This window comes from Hippoglossus hippoglossus, chromosome 16, assembly GCF_009819705.1.
Source record: "Hippoglossus hippoglossus isolate fHipHip1 chromosome 16, fHipHip1.pri, whole genome shotgun sequence".
Classification (NCBI taxonomy): Eukaryota; Metazoa; Chordata; class Actinopteri; order Pleuronectiformes; family Pleuronectidae; genus Hippoglossus; species Hippoglossus hippoglossus.
In genome coordinates, this window is record NC_047166.1 from 645663 (window position 1) to 663019 (window position 17357).

Consider the following 17357-nt stretch of genomic DNA (forward strand, 5'->3'; position numbering starts at 1 on the left):
ATAATATTATATGCATTTATATAGTGCTTTTCAAAGCTCTCAAAGACGCTTTAGAGAGGGAAGGATCAAATATGAAATAGCTTTGTGGACTCAAACAGGCGGATTATTCTGTTGCACTAAATGTTTTATGGACAGTTCAAATTTTTCTCATCTAGAAAAATGTCTCTGAAACCACAACTTGTTTATTGGCCTCCTGAGCAAAGACATCTGAAATATTAATCTTGAGAATTATCTGTTCATCACTTCTCTGAATACAACCTGAACTTAGCCAATGGCAAAAAGAAGATATGTTGAACACAGCAACAATTTCCTTTCACTTTCCAGTCGATGTTTTTTAAGCTGTGTTGTTAAAACACATATAAATCAAAAGTTGTGGTTGCAGTAATACGTTGGGTGTGTGTTAGTTTGTCTTCACTGACCGGTCTCAGGGTTGTACGCCTGTCCGATGTTGGTCAGGACGTCTTTGTAGATGAGCGTCCTGCTTCCGGACGTCGTCTTCTGAAGACCGTTTCCTCCGAGGGAAACTGCAAACGCCACCTTCGGTACTTCTGAAGAAAACAATCATGTTTTTCCTGTTATGGATATTTATTTAAGAAACGTTTTTTGAAAAAAAAAAATATATATATATGTGTGTATGTGTGTGCTATAGAGGATTGAAAGTTAATGTGGACTCTGGTTTAATCCGAAAAGTGTCCGACCTCTCGCAGCCTTCAGCTCCTGCTCGGTGGCCTCCAGTCGCTCTCTGATGCCTGAAGACAAACACACACTCATTAGTGGATTAAAGATGAGAAATTCAAGTAATTTTATTCTTTTGCTTTTAAATCTCTTTTACTTATAAAAAAAATGATCTGTTAAAATACCAAATATATAGAAGCATGTTGATCTCAGTCAGAAAATGTACTTTTGAGATTTAAGACCAAGAAAACACTCCTACGACGTTACAGCAACCAAATGCAAAACAATAATCTGTTATATCACATTATGTAGTTGCACAGTGAAGAAATGAAAGAAAGAGGAGAACAGAATTTACAGCTGATACATCAAGAACAATATTCACTGTGACAGACGAGTGGAACCTGTGATGCATCAAAATCAGCAGAATATTAAATATTCAAGGTGCAATTAAACAGAAGCATGGAGGGGAATGAGTGAAATAACCAATGAGGACCAGCAGTGACCAGCGAGTCCTACCTGAGGTTTCAGCCTGAAGCTGTTTCACTGAAGCCTGGAAGGTTTTTAGCTGGTCTTCGGCGCCCTCTGTTGGAGGTCCGTCCTCCCTGTGAACACGCAGAAGAGAAGGAGGTCCATCTTAGTCTTCGCCTGTGATTAATGTTGCTGCTGGTAACGTAAATGTCCTGGTGATTCACTAAGAGCTCTGGATAGTGTGAGGAAGAGCCGGGTAACGTAGTGTGGAGTGTAAAATCTAAAACTGTCATAATGATGAAAAAGTCCCACATGTAGAAGAAGATTTCAAGAGAGCTTTTGTGATAAGAGCTGACTCCTTCACCTGAATCTGACCCACTGGACCTTTACCTGCTGAAAACCAGAACCACCGGCAGTCTGAAACCTGACATCCACTCTGACAAACTGAAATGATCCTGTTGGGGTCGTTAAAGTCATCACAACTGATATTAAATTTGATAACCTGACCCTCGGTTAATACTGGATCTGTAGGACTTCCTTCTATGCTAGTGTGGTGGTGATGGTGGTCGTTGTGTGTTGGTCCTCACATGGAGAACAGCAGGAAGCCGCTGAAGGTGCTGTGGTGGTTACTGTTGTCCCAGATCTGAGTGTTGTGCCACAGCACCATCTTCAGCTTGTCTCCCTGCTCCAGCAGCAAGGTGGCGCCGTTGGACGCCGTGTCGCTGCCTTCGCCGGACGGCTGCTCGTGGGCGATCAACTGGATCGAAGCGCTGTTTTTGTAGAGCACTGCGCTCATGGGGAAGCCGGTGGGGGCGTTGGCGGTGAAGCGGATGTAGTAGACTCCACGAATCGGGGCCGTGAACTCACCTGGAGGGGAAATTAAGCGTATTTTAGACGAGTGTGTTAAGGTGAAGTTGATCTCAGCAAAATATACCTGTTTTTTCCTGTGTCTGGATTGGCATCGAAGGTTTGATCATTTGTAGACTCCGACAGGAAGGTTCACTCTAGAACTTCTGTTGTGGGTGGAAACAAAGTTTGCACTTGACGATGTCTCACCTGTGGCCGGGCTGTAAGCCTCGCCCACGTTGGTCAGGACGTCGTTGTAGATGAGGTCTTTGTTGCCTGAAGTCGTCTTCACGAGGCCGTTTCCTCCCAGCGACGCAGCGAATGCAACTTTAGGGGTTTCTGTTCAAAGGAAATGGTGAAATGTGAGTATGTAACTGGATCAGGGCTTCAGCTCATGATGTGATCAATCCAACTTTTATTCTTTTTGATTGTTTAGATCATGACATGTTAAAATGTCCATCACAAGTAATGACGAAAAGTTCAAATAAAAAACATTTTAAAATGGAAAAATAAAACCACGTATTTGGTTGTTACTGAGTTTTTCCTTCCAGAAATGACAGAAATAAATTGACCAATTGATAAATCATTTCAGTATATAAACATTTAATAAATGCTGAATTTCAGTCGGAGGTAGATTTTGTTCAGTGAAGTTCAGTTTTTGTTCACATTAATAATTTTCCCTCCAGGGGGCGCTAGAGTCGTTTACGGAGGCCTTTTAAAAGAAGCCGTGTTGAAGTAAATCCTAACCTTTGACATTTCTCACCTCGGATTCTCTTCATCTCCCGCTCGGCCATGTCCAGACGATCGCTCATCACTGTTCGTAAGAAGCAGAATGAAAACACAGTGAACGAGCCGCTGACACGTGAAGAAGAGTCGAGGGGCCGTTCAGCAAGAGAACAGCCAATCACAGGGCTTCACACTTTGTTCTATGCATCACTAATAGAATCAGGAGGTTGACTCGTGGAATAAGCTTTGGTGTTTGGTTATGACAAACTTAGTTTGTAAAAATAGTGGGAAAGATGAAGCAAATTAAAAAGCAAGTACTGTCAGTGCAAGGAGAAAAATAAAGTTATGAGAGGTGCAAATTTGAAATTATATATATATATTTAATTTAACGTAGAAAATTATTTTATTTCAAAACTCTTTATAATATCTAAATATGTGCAGTAGGTTACAGATTGTACAGAAGATTTAGCAAATTATAGAAACTGAGGATTATTATTATTCCTTCATTTCTTATTGATTGACCAACGTAGATGTCGATACTAAAGAGTAAGAGTCACAGTGTGGAAATGTTCCCACGACACCAAGATTACACTATTTTACAAGAAAACACGGTCTCTGATCTGAATATTAAATTTCTCTGTGTGCAGCAAATCTGAAAAGTGAGACCGACCCATTAAAACATAGATTTTAGTAAATTCCCGTTTGACTGCACGTGTTGGTTCATGTTGGAGAATTCAGGAGTGGAGCAGCTGCGTCAGACGTAGTCTCACCCTGTCTCTCGGCCTTCAGCTCCTCCAGGGCGACCCGCACCTTCTTCAGCTCGGCCATGCTGTCGACAGGCTGAGCCGAGCCGGACCAGGCCAGGACCAGCAGCAGGGCAGTGACTTGCTGAAGCATTTTACCTGTTGGATTCAAGCTGCAGCAGAGACGGGCTGTGAGATGGGACGATTCTTATAGAGACGCACTTTGCTCCATGTCCCATGATTGTGCAGAGTCACTGTTGACTCAGTGCAAAACATGACAGGAGGTCGGTGACCTTTGACACTGAAGATCCATGAAACTGACAACGGCTGCATATAAAGATGATCAGTGACTGTATATAAAGAGGATCAGTGACTGTATATAAAGAGGATCAGTGACTGTATATAAAGAGGATCAGTGACTGTATATAAAGATGATCAGTGACTGTATATAAAGATGATCAGTGACTGTATATAAAGAGGATCAGTGACTGTATATAAAGAGGATCAGTGACTGTATATAAAGATGATCAGTGACTGTATATAAAGATGATCAGTGACTGTATATAAAGATGATCAGTGACTGTATATAAAGACCATCAGTGACTGTATATAAAGATGATCAGTGACTGTATATAAAGATGATCAGTGACTGTATATAAAGATGATCAGTGACTGTATATAAAGATGATCAGCGACTGTATATAAAGACGATCAGCGACTGTATATAAAGACGATCAGTGACTGTATATAAAGATGATCAGTGACTGTATATAAAGATGATCAGTGACTGTATATAAAGATGATCAGTGACTGTATATAAGTACATGTATACATGAACTATGAACATGTGATTGATCAGAATCCTCTGAACTCTACCTCATCTCGTAGATGTTTGTTCTGTGGTTACTGATTGGTGAAGTATTGATCAGGTCTGTGTTCTGCTCTCTGATTGGTTACTTCATCAGTCAGATCATCTTATCTGCAGCTCAACATGAAGCTGGAATTTGACAGTAGATATTTGTGATGTATCATGTGACTGTGTCATGTAACTGATGATCTAAACGCTTCCATTGATGCGACTCCTCCTGTCTTCTCTGGTCGTCCTCAGTGACTACGGTCTGTCCTACCTGTCTCTGAGGACCAGCATCGGCCTGTGGACGGCCTTCCTGTGCCTGCTGCTGGTCGCCACCGACGCCAGCTCTCTGGTCTGTTATATCACTCGCTTCACCGAGGAGGCGTTTGCCGCCCTCATCTGCATCATCTTCATCTACGAGGCTCTGGAGAAGCTGTTCCACCTGGCAGACGTTTTCCCCATCAACATGAACATCCAGCTGGACAACCTCAGCCTCTACACGTGAGACAAGCTCATAGGTCAAAGGTCAATGTGTCCGGAAAGTCCCATTCCCCAAGATGTCTCCACAGATCATAGAGAAACAATTTGAAACTGATATTGATCAGATAATTATTCTGCATCATATGATCAGTGACGTCATGACATCATCATGACATTAGATTATTACAAGATAAAAGTAAGCATTGGTTGATTGGGGTGAAGATGAATATTATCACTTATATTATTACACCTACTATAATTGTTGTCATAACAACCCGTGTGACAGTGATTAAACTATGTATAATATATATATATATAAAAACTAAATCTCTCTGTAAAAACCTGCCTCACCTCTTTGTTTCTGTGGCAGGTGTCGTTGTTCTCTACCCGTCAACGCCTCTGCTGACGTCCAGCAGGTCTGGAGCAGCAAGAACTTAACCTCAGAAAACATCCAGTGGGACCAGCTGAGCGTGAAGGTGCAGGAAGCCACACACACTGTAACTAAAGATGGATGACACGTCTTCATTTACATGAAGCTAAAGTATCTCAGATACGAACGCTGCCCTCTTGTGTTGTTGACGTCATTTGCAGTCAGATTCTGTGCAGATCGTGGAGTCATGGTATCAAGGTCCCGCCCATTCATATGCTTGACCAATCAGGAGTCAGCTGTCAATCATGACGTCTCAGCCTGTTTTTATATCATCAAATAATGAATTAAATCCAAACTGATCAGAAACACTTGAACAAACATCAGAGAGATAAGAACGAGCTGAAATGACAGAAACCATTTGTCCCATCTGCTAACATGGGGTTTATGACCAGTACTGCAGCCAGCCTCCAGGGGGCGATCGTGAAGCTTCAGTTTTGGAAGCCGTCATGTCGTCGATTTGTATTTACTGTTTATATTTGTATCTATTTCATTGTAACATACTTGGTATAATCACAGCAGCAGCATCTAGTGGACGTTAGAGGAACTGCAGCTCTTGACTCTAACCTTCCACCCTCTGTCTCCAGGACTGTCTGGGTTTACACGGGGACTTTGTCGGCTCGGGCTGCAGCCAGGACAGACCCTACGTCCCCGACGTCCTCTTCTGGTCCATCATCCTCTTCTTCACCACCTTCCTCCTCTCGTCTTTCCTCAAGCAGTTCAAGACCGAGAGATACTTCCCCACCAAGGTCCGTCACGTTAGCCGACCCTAACCCTATATTGATTTCCACACACACACACACACACTGTGTTTTCCAGTTGTCTCTAAACTGAATCACGAGCAGGTAGAAAACTCTGATGAGGATGTTTTCCGTGTTTGCAGGTTCGATCGACCATCAGCGACTTTGCCGTTTTCCTGACCATCATGATCATGGTGCTGGTGGATTATCTGGTTGGAATTCCTTCGCCGAAGCTCAACGTGCCCGACCGCTTCGAGGTAATGCCCGACTTCACGCCACTCTGTTTTCATCACAGCATCATGTTTGTCATGTTGCTCAGTTTATTAACATTAAACTGATGTAAAATATGAAGCATGAGCCTAAAGTTAGTTTTATCATCAGGTTTTTAATCAGAGATTCTGTTTCCTGATGTCGAGCAGTCTGTGGTTTGTTGAACAAGAAACTTTGTTCATGGTCGAAAGTCACTGATTATCACCCTTCAGATTCTAGTGTCTTATCTATTTATTTATTTTCCAATTCTATTTTTTTTGTATGGTGTGTGTGTATATATATATTACTATATATATATATATAGTAATATTCTCACGATCATTTTACTATTGAAAGAGTTCACAATGAATTTTCTGTGTATTGATGAATTGGTGGATTGTTGTAACAGTGAAAAGATGCTGACGGAGCAAAACGTTCAGAGGATTCAGTTTCACACAGAAACTTCATGATTCCTGTTTTTACAGTTAGTTTTTTCCTGCGTTGCTCTTTGTCTTCGTTCGTTCAGCCCACGTCGAACACTCGAGGGTGGCTGATCTCGCCGCTGGGACCGAACCCCTGGTGGACGCTTCTGGCTGCTGCCGTCCCCGCTCTGCTCTGCACCATCCTCATCTTCATGGACCAACAGATCACCGCAGTCATCGTTAACAGGAAGGAGAACAAGCTGAAGGTCAGGACGAGCGAGGGTTAGACTGACAGGTATCTCTGTGATAGACCCCTCCCCCCTCCTGAACGTGTGCGCTGTGGTTGCAGAAAGGCTGCGGCTATCACCTGGACCTGATGGTGGTGGCGGTGATGCTGGGCGTGTGCTCCATCATGGGCCTGCCGTGGTTCGTGGCAGCAACCGTGCTCTCCATCTCCCACGTCAACAGCCTGAAGCTGGAGTCGGAGTGCGCGGCGCCCGGCGAGCAGCCAAAGTTCCTGGGCATCCGAGAGCAGAGAGTCACTGGCTTCATGATCTTTGCCCTGATGGGCTGCTCCGTCTTCATGACCTCCGCCCTCAAGGTAAACGTCACCCGTCGTCCTCGAGTGACCTCAGCTGATCTTTGTGTTTTATATACGTCACTATTCTAAAATATGTTATTCTATTTTTACATATATATTTGTTTCTCCTCAGCCATCACAGTGTAAAATACTTTTCATGCTGAACGTTTGCTTTTGTCCTCAGTTCATCCCGATGCCTGTCCTGTACGGAGTCTTCCTCTACATGGGCGTGTCCTCGCTCAAAGGCATCCAGGTCACTTCCTGTTTATTTGTCCCACAGCAGCATTGTCGCTGTTTGGTTTTGTGTTTTTATTCTGTCGTTCCGTTTGCAGCTGTTCGACAGGATCAAACTGTTCGGCATGCCGGCCAAACACCAGCCGGACCTGATCTACCTGCGCTACGTGCCGCTGTGGAAGGTCCACGTCTTCACTGTGGTGCAGCTGTCCTGCCTCATCGTCCTCTGGACCATCAAGGCCTCAGCCGCCGCCGTCATCTTCCCCATGATGGTGAGTCAAACGCAGCCTCTGTTTTTTTATTATTATCACTTGAACTCAGCGACTCATCTCCTCTCGTTGTTTGCAGGTTCTGGCTCTGGTGTTCATCAGGAAGCTTCTGGATTTCTTCTTCACCAAGAGAGAGCTGAGCTGGCTCGACGACCTGATTCCAGAGAGCAAGAAGAAGAGGATGGACGACAAGAAGAAGAAGGAGAAGGAGGTGAGACGCTGAAACCAAACTCTCTCTGCCTCAGGTTCCTCGCTGACACTGTGTCTGTTTCCCAGGATGCTCAGCGGATGCTGGAGGAGGCGGACGACGATCTGCCTTACGACAGAGATGTTATAAAGTTCCCGATCAAAAACCTTAAAGGACGGTGAGTCGATAACCGAACACACTGAACATGGTGAACACAGAGCCTGGGCAGCAGGGAGTCATGTGTGTGTGTGTTTCTGCAGAGTGGACCCGTCCGAGGTGAACATCTCCGATGAAATGGCCAAAAGCGGCATTTGGAAATCCGTTTCCATGAACTCTGACAGCAAAGGTCTGAAACGCTGCCACAGGTAAAACATCACCAGCTGACACTCACTGTGATTGGTCGACTCACATGATGGTGACAAATTTACAACATGTCACCATCAGATTTTAAATCACTTTTCACAAGTGGTTGGGTCATGTTACATGTGGTTGCTCGGTAATTGTCCAGTTGTTAAACTTTATTGAAGTGTTGAGTGAAGGTGGTTGCTAGGGGGTCAGCGCGGTTTCTCGGGGGTCGAAGGTGGTTGCTAGGGGTCAAAGGTGGTTGCTAAGGGGTTGAAGTTGGTTGCCAGGGGTTGAAGGTGGTTGCTAGGGTCAATGGTTGTTGCTAGGGGTCGAAGGTGGTTGCTAGGGGGTCGAAGGTGGTTGCTAGGGGTCGAAGGTGGTTGCTAAGGGGTTGAAGTTGGTTGCTAGGGGTTGAAGGTGGTTGCTAGGGGGTTGAAGTTGGTTGCTAGGGGTTGAAGGTGGTTGCTAGGGGGTTGAAGTTGGTTGCTAGGGTTTGAAAGTGGTTGCTAGGGGGTCAATGGTTGTTGCTAGGGGTTGAAGGTGGTTGCTAAGGGGTTGAAGTTGGTTGCTAGGGGTTGAAGGTGGTTGCTAGGGGGTCAAAGGTGGTTGCTAAGGGGTTGAAGTTGGTTGCTAGGGTTTGAAAGTGGTTGCTAGGGGGTCGAAGGTGGTTGCTAAGGGGTTGAAGGTGGTTGCTAAGGGGTTGAAGTTGGTTGCTAGGGGGTCGAAGGTGGTTGCTAAGGGGTTGAAGTTGGTTGCTAGGGGGTCGAAGGTGGTTGCTAAGGGGTTGAAGTTGGTTGCTAGGGGGTCGAAGGTGGTTGCTAGGGGTTGAAGGTGGTTGCTAGGGGTTGAAGGTGGTTGCTAGGGGTCGAAGGTGGTTGCTAGGGGGTCGAAGGTGGTTGCTAAGGGGTTGAAGGTGGTTGCTAGGGGGTCGAAGGTGGTTGCTAAGGGGTTGAAGTTGGTTGCTAGGGGGTCGAAGGTGGTTGCTAAGGGGTTGAAGGTGGTTGCTAGGGGGTCGAAGGTGGTTGCTAGGGGTTGAAGGTGGTTGCTAAGGGGTTGAAGTTGGTTGCTAGGGGGTCGAAGGTGGTTGCTAAGGGGTTGAAGTTGGTTGCTAGGGGGTCGAAGGTGGTTGCTAAGGGGTTGAAGGTGGTTGCTAGGGGGTCGAAGGTGGTTGCTAGGGGTTGAAGGTGGTTGCTAGGGGTTGAAGGTGGTTGCTAGGGTTTGAAAGTGGTTGCTAGGGGTCGAAGGTGGTTGCTAGGGGGTCGCTAGATGAAGGCTGATGTTCTAATGCAGGAGTCGTAGTCATGACACTGATCATTGTGATCACTGGTTGTTGTTTTCAGTCTGGAGAAGTTGCCGAGCGTCCAGATAAACGTGGAGAACGAGGACGGCCGAAGAGTTGTGGACGCAGAGACGTCCCTATGATCAACTGATGCTCTGCACCACCAGGTGGCGCCACAGGTGGGGAGTGGCTGCCAATAATAATGGGACTCATCCGACTTCTCTAAGCCGAGGTGAAAGTTCACTCGAGGACCAATCAGGCTTCACCTCGTCGTGTTGACGAAGGTGAACTTTTTATTTTCTCATCGTTTTATGGTGAATCATGGAGACTCCGCCCCTGGGAGCAAATCCACCACGTATGGAAATGACCTCATGTTTCTGGTTGGTTCGCTGCTGCGCTGTCATTGGCTGCTGAAGCATGGATCCGATTGGATGCTGATTTTTTTCCAGACTGATGAAAACAGCTGAAGTTTAATTTTATGATGTAAGTTCTGTGTTTGTGCTTTAATGAAGCAGCTCCGACTCACGAGGTTTTTACTCCGTCATTTAATGATCGTGTGTGTGTGTGTGTGTGTGTGTGTGTGTGTGTGTGTGTGTGTGTGTGTGTGTGTGTGTGTGTGTGTGTGTGTGTGTGTGTGTGTGTGTGTGTGTGTGAGAATGGTGTCACAGTAGATGTCATAAAAGGATTAATAAAATCATTTTGGTCACGAACAGTCTAAAGTTTTTGACAATTTAATTTAAAAACTGAAAGCACACGTAGAGTTTATAAAGACGACATCAGCTGTCAATCATCACGTCAGTTTTCATATCATCAAATAACTGATTCAAACCAAACTGATGAGAAACACTTGAACAAACATCAGTGAGAGAAGAACGACCTGAAACGACAGAAACATCTTTACAAACATTTATTTAACGTCTACTTTGATTTCTTAGTTTGGTCCATGTCCCATCTGCTAACATGGAGGAGGTTTATGAGCTCCACTGCAGCCGGACACCAGGGGGCGATGCAGATGTTTTGGCTTCACTTTTGGGAGCTGACATGTCATCCATCTTTATTTTATTTGGTGGGATCAGTCTTATTTACAAACTGAATAGATCTTTTATTTGTTTCAGAAATTAAACTATCGACTGAAACGTTTCCAAATAAACCAGTAAATCATTCATCAAACAGAAAAGCACATGATAAACATGAACCAATAATAATTCAGATAGATATGATGATGTCACAAGCATAAGGGTTAACAAATTAAAGCCCTTTAGATCCTGGACCTGCTGATCTGATCCTGGACCTGCTGATCTGATCCTGGACCTGATCCTGGACCTGTTACAGCACAGTGAACATGACCACCAGCAGCAGAGTGACAGACACTGGAGCTGTGATCTGTGATCCACCTGCAAACAACACAAACAGTTAAATGGTAACACATGAAGTACTCTGAGACATGAAGTACACTGAGACATGAAGTACTCTGACACATGAAGTACTCTGAGACATGAAGTACACTGAGACATGAAGTACTCTGTGACACATGAAGTACTCTGAGACACATGAAGTACACTGAGACATGAAGTACACTGAGACATGAAGTACTCTGACACATGAAGTACTCTGAGACATGAAGTACTCTGTGACACATGAAGTACTCTGAGACATGAAGTACTCTGAGACATGAAGTACTCTGAGACATGAAGTACACTGAGACATGAAGTACTCTGTGACACATGAAGTACTCTGAGACATGAAGTACTCTGAGACATGAAGTACTGTGACACATGAAGTACTCTGAGACATGAAGTACTCTGAGACATGAAGTACTCTGAGACATGAAGTACACTGAGACATGAAGTACTCTGTGACACATGAAGTACTCTGAGACATGAAGTACACTGAGACATGAAGTACTCTGTGACACATGAAGTACTCTGAGACATGAAGTACTGTGACACATGAAGTACTCTGAGACATGAAGTACTGTGACACATGAAGTACTCTGAGACATGAAGTACTCTGAGACATGAAGTACTCTGTGACACATGAAGTACTCTGAGACATGAAGTACTGTGACACATGAAGTACTCTGAGACATGAAGTACTGTGACACATGAAGTACTCTGAGACACGAAGTACTCTGATACATGAAGTACACTGAGACACGAAGTACTCTGAGACATGAAGTACTCTGAGACACGAAGTACTCTGAGACATGAAGTACTCTGAGACATGAAGTACTCTGACAGATGAAGTACTCTGTCTTGGTAGTGTGATTACTGCTGCTGCAGTGTGTGTGTGTGGTAGAATCTTCCATCAGTTTATTTTCAAGAAGAATAGAAATATACTGCAGACATTTGAAAAACTGAATTATAATATCAAGCTATTTAATTTAGTTAATATACTAAAGTTTTCACAGAGTAAAATCCTGCCTGTGTCAGTTTAGTTTATTTCATCTATATTTGTACATAATTAATGAGTCAATCTTTTTTAATGGAATCAAAACACTGGTCTCATTAATGCATCATTTTCCTGCTTATACTCCAATGAAAGTACATAATAATGATAGTACTGCAAATACTCATATAGCCCGAGAGCTTGGCCCAGGCGTCGCTCTCTGATTGGCTGCCGTGCTCCCACGTAGCAAAGTGTTACTCACGTTATTAACCAGCTAGCAGTGCTTTGTTGTGTTTTCGCAGCGGTGGAGAAAGGACGAAGAGGGAACTAAGACATTGATTTGCCACCAGAACAAAACGTCTTGTTACCTGTTATCGAAACTGTTGTCCATCGCCCCCCCCCCTCACTGCTGTGCAGCAGCTGCTCGGTCACCGTCAGGGATCCGTTGTGCGGCGCCGGGTCAATCTGCAGCAGTTTACACATCAACGGGTAAATGTGGATGCTGTCGAACGGCTCGGACACAAAGTTCCTCCTGAAGTCGGGACCGAACGCCCTGAAGATGGTCTTCATGTCCATCTCTCCGTTATGATACCCGTGATCGCCCTTGTTGACGTACACGATGAATCTCTGGTGGGAAACAAAACGACGAAGAAAAGAATTAAAAGACGGAACTGACACGAGCAGAGGAGGAGATTCACCACAGCTGGAAGTGGTTTGATTCTAGTCTGGATTGTTTCATGTTGTTTCACGTGTCTTTAATAAAACAAGTTCAGTGTCTGTTTGTCCTGATGATGGTTAGAGACCTGGACTCAATCCTCAGGACCTGAAGACCTGGACTCAATCCTCAGGACCTGAAGACCTGGACTCAGTCCTCAGAACCTGAAGACCTGGACTCAGTCCTCAGGACCTGAAGTAAAGACCTGGACTCAGTCCTCAGGACCTGAAGACCTGGACTCAGTCCTCAGGACCTGAAGTAAAGACCTGGACTCAGTCCTCAGGACCTGAAGACCTGGACTCAGTCCTCAGAACCTGAAGTAAAGACCTGGACTCAGTCCTCAGGACCTGAAGACCTGGACTCAGTCCTCAGAACCTGAAGTAAAGACCTGGACTCAGTCCTCAGGACCTGAAGTAAAGACCTGGACTCAGTCCTCAGGACCTGAAGTAAAGACCTGGACTCAGTCCTCAGGACCTGAAGACCTGGACTCAGTCCTCAGAACCTGAAGTAAAGACCTGGACTCAGTCCTCAGGACCTGAAGTAAAGACCTGGACTCAGTCCTCAGAACCTGAAGACCTGGACTCAGTCCTCAGGACCTGAAGTAAAGACCTGGACTCAGTCCTCAGGACCTGAAGACCTGGACTCAGTCCTCAGAACCTGAAGACCTGGACTCAGTCCTCAGGACCTGAAGTAAAGACCTGGACTCAGTCCTCAGGACCTGAAGACCTGGACTCAGTCCTCAGAACCTGAAGTAAAGACCTGGACTCAGTCCTCAGGACCTGAAGACCTGGACTCAGTCCTCAGAACCTGAAGACCTGGACTCAGTCCTCAGGACCTGAAGACCTGGACTCAGTCCTCAGAACCTGAAGACCTGGACTCAATCCTCAGGACCTGAAGACCTGGACTCAGTCCTCAGAACCTGAAGACCTGGACTCAGTCCTCAGGACCTGAAGTAAAGACCTGGACTCAGTCCTCAGGACCTGAAGTAAAGACCTGGACTCAGTCCTCAGGACCTGAAGACCTGGACTCAATCCTCAGGACCTGAAGACCTGGACTCAGTCCTCAGAACCTGAAGACCTGGACTCAGTCCTCAGGACCTGAAGTAAAGACCTGGACTCAATCCTCAGGACCTGAAGACCTGGACTCAGTCCTCAGGACCTGAAGACCTGGACTCAGTCCTCAGAACCTGAAGTAAAGACCTGGACTCAGTCCTCAGGACCTGAAGACCTGGACTCAGTCCTCAGAACCTGAAGTAAAGACCTGGACTCAGTCCTCAGGACCTGAAGACCTGGATTCAGTCCTCAGGACCTGAAGACCTGGATTCAGTCCTCAGGACCTGATCTGGAGAATCAGTTGACAACATGACTTGATTCCATCCGCCGCTGCTGACGAGCGCTGGTCAGCTGTTTATTCAAAGTCTATTATTATTGAGTGAATCTTGTTTCCAAATTGTATAAAGCTCCACGCTGAACTTCACTGGACCTGAACCACGCACATGAAACCTGTGAAGCTGATCAGGACGGATTTTCCTTGAGGCCCAGAAATATTCTGTAGAAAAGAATCAAGCTGAGACAACAACAGTGAAACGTAAAAACGTGACTTGAAACTAACTGAAGGTTTCAGGTAAAACTCACAGAGTTCAGGTTGAATCCCAGATCTGCGACAACCACGATGGGAGGCAGCCGCTCACTTTTGCCAAGATGGAAGCTCTCGGGCATCTGGTCTTTTTTGTAGACCGTCAGATTGGGTGCTTTGGATAGAGAATCAAAAACCTCCTGCTCCTTCCCCGGCCGAGGCGTCAGGATGCCGAACCCGCCGTAGTCGAGGATCTCGAAGCTGGCGAGCTTGATCAAATTCAGGTACTTGTTGAGGATGATCTCCTCCACCTGAGGTCGCTTCTTGACTCTGGTCATGCCGTGGTCGGAGGTGATGATGACGTTCAGGCTGTCGGTCAGGTTATGCCGATCAATGGCCTCCTTCAAATAGCCGATGGTGCGGTCGATCTGTCGGATGATCTTCTTCCTGTCCTCGTGATCCGGGCCCATGGCGTGGCCCACGTGGTCCGGCTCGCCATAGTACAGCGTCACCAGGTGGAAGTCTTCCTCAGAGAACCAGCTCATCACTGTGTCAACGTTCTGACGCCACTCGGTCTCGTTATCGTCCGGGTGGTCGAACGCCTCCACCAGCACTCGGTTGACCGCCTGACCGCTGTAGTTGGCGCCACCTCCTGGGTAGTGGAAGGAAGCAGTTTTCAGACCCTATAACAAAACAACGTGAGATCAGTTTAGACAGAAAATCGAACTTATAAAACGAAGCGTCTCCAGTTCCTCCCTCTATCCAGAAATGAAGCCAAATCTTTCCGGTGCTGAACGCTGCCATCTTGTGGTGATAACTTCATTTGAGTCTGTGCAGTAGTGATCGTGTTGTGGAGCCTTTTAGCTGTTTGGTTTGGTCCATGTCCCAACTGCTAACATGGTGAAGGTGGACACCAGGTATGATTGAGACACTAGGTTAACAGAGCTGTCATGTAAACACAACCTCATATTAATGTTTATTACAGATTCACGTTCCAGCAGATTTCAACAAACATCATTTCTCCTGAACCTTAGACCATCAAACGTTCCTCCTCAGACTGAGGTGAGTCCAGGAGGCGGTGACTTGAAGAGGCAGCCATGTTCCAGCTGATCCAGGACCCACCTGGTTCTGAGCTGTGATCCATAACGGCAGGACTCCGTTGTCCCACCACGCCGATCTGGTCAGTGCCTGTTTGTGAGGAACCTTCAGGTTGGTCTTGCTGTCAAACATCATGTTGTGGACGACCTCGTGGTCCTCGACCCACCGACCTGTCGCAGAAGAACTCAACAGTCACGTTTTAAAATCAAAGACAATACGAGAAGAACAAAAGCTGTTCGCATGAACTTCACTGAACTCCAGATAATCTGGAGAAACGATCAGGAGGTTCTGTATGTGAGCAACACACGTGTTCTTACATACAGTCCAAGGTCCGGGTCTGTGATGAAGTTCTGAGATGAAAACTATATTTTGTCCTGTTTCTCATATTTAATGTTAAAAGCTGAAATGATTCAGTTGTTGGTTCCCTCGTGTTGTTTGGTGAACGATCTCTCAGCTCAACCAATCAGTGAAATGTATGTGTCCATAAATCTGAGATAATATCATTTATGATGTAATTATTACCACAAGCATGTCGTAAAGGGACGGATCTGTTTTCCGTGTGACCTTTGTTCTCAGAGCTTTATTACGACCACCTGGTTTCTGACCTTCCTCTCATCTGCGTACCAGAACCATTTTAAATCTTATACACAAATAAAACATTAAATGTTAATTCAACAAATTGATTTTCAGTAATAACATGTTTTTATTTAAAAATCTTTCCTTCTCAAAACCTGGGAACCAGGAAATATTTAATAAGATCAGTTCTGTTCAAATTCAGACACAAAATCAGTGATATTTGAAATTCAGTTTTAAGAATTTTACAATCAGGAGAAGGAATCACATCTTTTTACCACAATAGAAAATCAATTAGGAATAAATAATAATATATAGTTACAAACTGAGGTTTTCCACATGACAGATGAAGCTCGAGTTGAGCTGGGACGTGTAGTTGATCAATAATAATAATAAAGTCTGATTATATTGATAATGATTCATTTTTCATATCAAATAGTCACAGTTTTGAGTTAAAGACTCTGTTCACGTTAATGGAGAAAATAATTCCTACGTTGATCCATCGTGAAAAAGATCATTAGTTTCAGTAAAATTATTCAGAAATATAATCTAATGATTTAAATAATATTGGTCAAATTTTTCCTAACAATTTTCACATAGATTTACTGTAGTTTTCACGTGGTACAAGTAATAATTATTATTATACAAGTTAATTATATTATTAATAATAAAGATAATAATGATGTGTTACCGGTGATGGTGGTGAAGTGGGACGGCGAGGTCATGGTCAGCATCGGGGGGGTGATGTATTTGGCCTTGACCCCGTCCAGCACCAGCTGGTCCAGGTTCGGTGTCTCCACGTCCTGGTCGTAGTCCCACCTGAAGCCGTCGAAGGAGATCAGCAGCAGCTTGTTGGCGCCCACTGCCTTGCTCACCGGTTTCCCGGCAGCACACAGGGCTGCTGCGACGACCAGGAGCAGCTGCAGCTTCTTCATGGTCCGACTGAGTGAGAGCGGCTGAACGAAGCTGCAGCGGAACGCTCACCTGCTGGTTACTGAGTAACTGGGTGAGATAGAGGTCTGCTGAGCCGGCTCACCTTTACCTCTGCCACAGTACAAGTACTGCGTTACGAATACTCAGCTACACCTAAAAGTACTAAAGAGTTAAATGTAAACGTTCTGCCGTAAAAATGACCTCTGACCTGACACATTATGAGTCGTCTGAGGGCCCCCCCCCCCCCGCAGAGGGGCCCCTGATGAGTCTGTGATTTCACTTCTTTAGATTTTCTGTGATCTCGATGATTAATTATAATTTTAAAATGACAACTAAATGTTTATAAATTCATCTGATTTGTTTTATAAAATCTAAAAAGTTACTTTGCTCTGAACATTTTATTTTCAGTATTTTCTCTAAAGTGTTTAGTTCCAGAAAATCTAAATAATCAAGTGATGAAGAGCCTCTCAGCTTCATCTCCTGCTCTTCATCAGCACAAAGATTTAGTTTTATCAGCTGATCATAAAGTGATGATGTCAGATATTAACGACT

At 44.9% G+C, this 17357-nt stretch overlaps 3 protein-coding genes across 7 annotated transcripts in view; 1 reads left to right on the forward strand and 2 right to left on the reverse strand.

Moving 5' to 3' along the window:
- Positions 1-3806, reverse strand: part of LOC117776546 — a 4521-nt gene extending 715 nt beyond the window's left edge. Inside the window, exons 1-7 of the mRNA XM_034610538.1 lie at positions 3486-3806; positions 2753-2803; positions 2200-2328; positions 1731-2010; positions 1192-1277; positions 699-749; positions 420-548 (exon numbers count right to left, since the gene is read on the reverse strand). Coding sequence (XP_034466429.1) covers positions 420-548; positions 699-749; positions 1192-1277; positions 1731-2010; positions 2200-2328; positions 2753-2803; positions 3486-3612 — 853 coding nt within the window. The 5' untranslated portion in view covers positions 3613-3806. The remainder of the gene's footprint in view (positions 1-419; positions 549-698; positions 750-1191; positions 1278-1730; positions 2011-2199; positions 2329-2752; positions 2804-3485) is intronic.
- Positions 1-10110, forward strand: part of LOC117776543 (sodium bicarbonate cotransporter 3-like) — a 29508-nt gene extending 19398 nt beyond the window's left edge. For 2 of the 5 annotated variants that reach the window (XM_034610530.1, XM_034610531.1), the window contains 12 exons: positions 4567-4812; positions 5162-5267; positions 5806-5967; positions 6102-6215; positions 6734-6895; positions 6979-7230; positions 7394-7462; positions 7542-7715; positions 7792-7923; positions 7989-8077; positions 8160-8264; positions 9585-10110. In XM_034610530.1, coding sequence (XP_034466421.1) covers positions 4567-4812; positions 5162-5267; positions 5806-5967; positions 6102-6215; positions 6734-6895; positions 6979-7230; positions 7394-7462; positions 7542-7715; positions 7792-7923; positions 7989-8077; positions 8160-8264; positions 9585-9666 — 1693 coding nt within the window. In that variant the 3' untranslated portion in view covers positions 9667-10110. The remainder of the gene's footprint in view (positions 1-4566; positions 4813-5161; positions 5268-5805; positions 5968-6101; positions 6216-6733; positions 6896-6978; positions 7231-7393; positions 7463-7541; positions 7716-7791; positions 7924-7988; positions 8078-8159; positions 8265-9584) is intronic. The other 3 variants (XM_034610534.1, XM_034610535.1, XM_034610532.1) reach the window with 2 other exon arrangements.
- Positions 10111-10157: 47 nt separating this feature from the next.
- zgc:153896 (uncharacterized protein LOC569930 homolog) lies at positions 10158-17033 on the reverse strand. Its single transcript, XM_034610537.1, has 5 exons — positions 16564-17033; positions 15324-15469; positions 14261-14884; positions 12319-12538; positions 10158-10917 (listed from the first exon to the last, which is right to left on the reverse strand). Exons 1-5 carry the CDS (start codon positions 16805-16807, stop codon positions 10850-10852), a joined length of 1302 nt encoding a protein of 433 aa, XP_034466428.1. The 5' UTR covers positions 16808-17033; the 3' UTR covers positions 10158-10849.
- Positions 17034-17357: the final 324 nt, after the last annotated feature.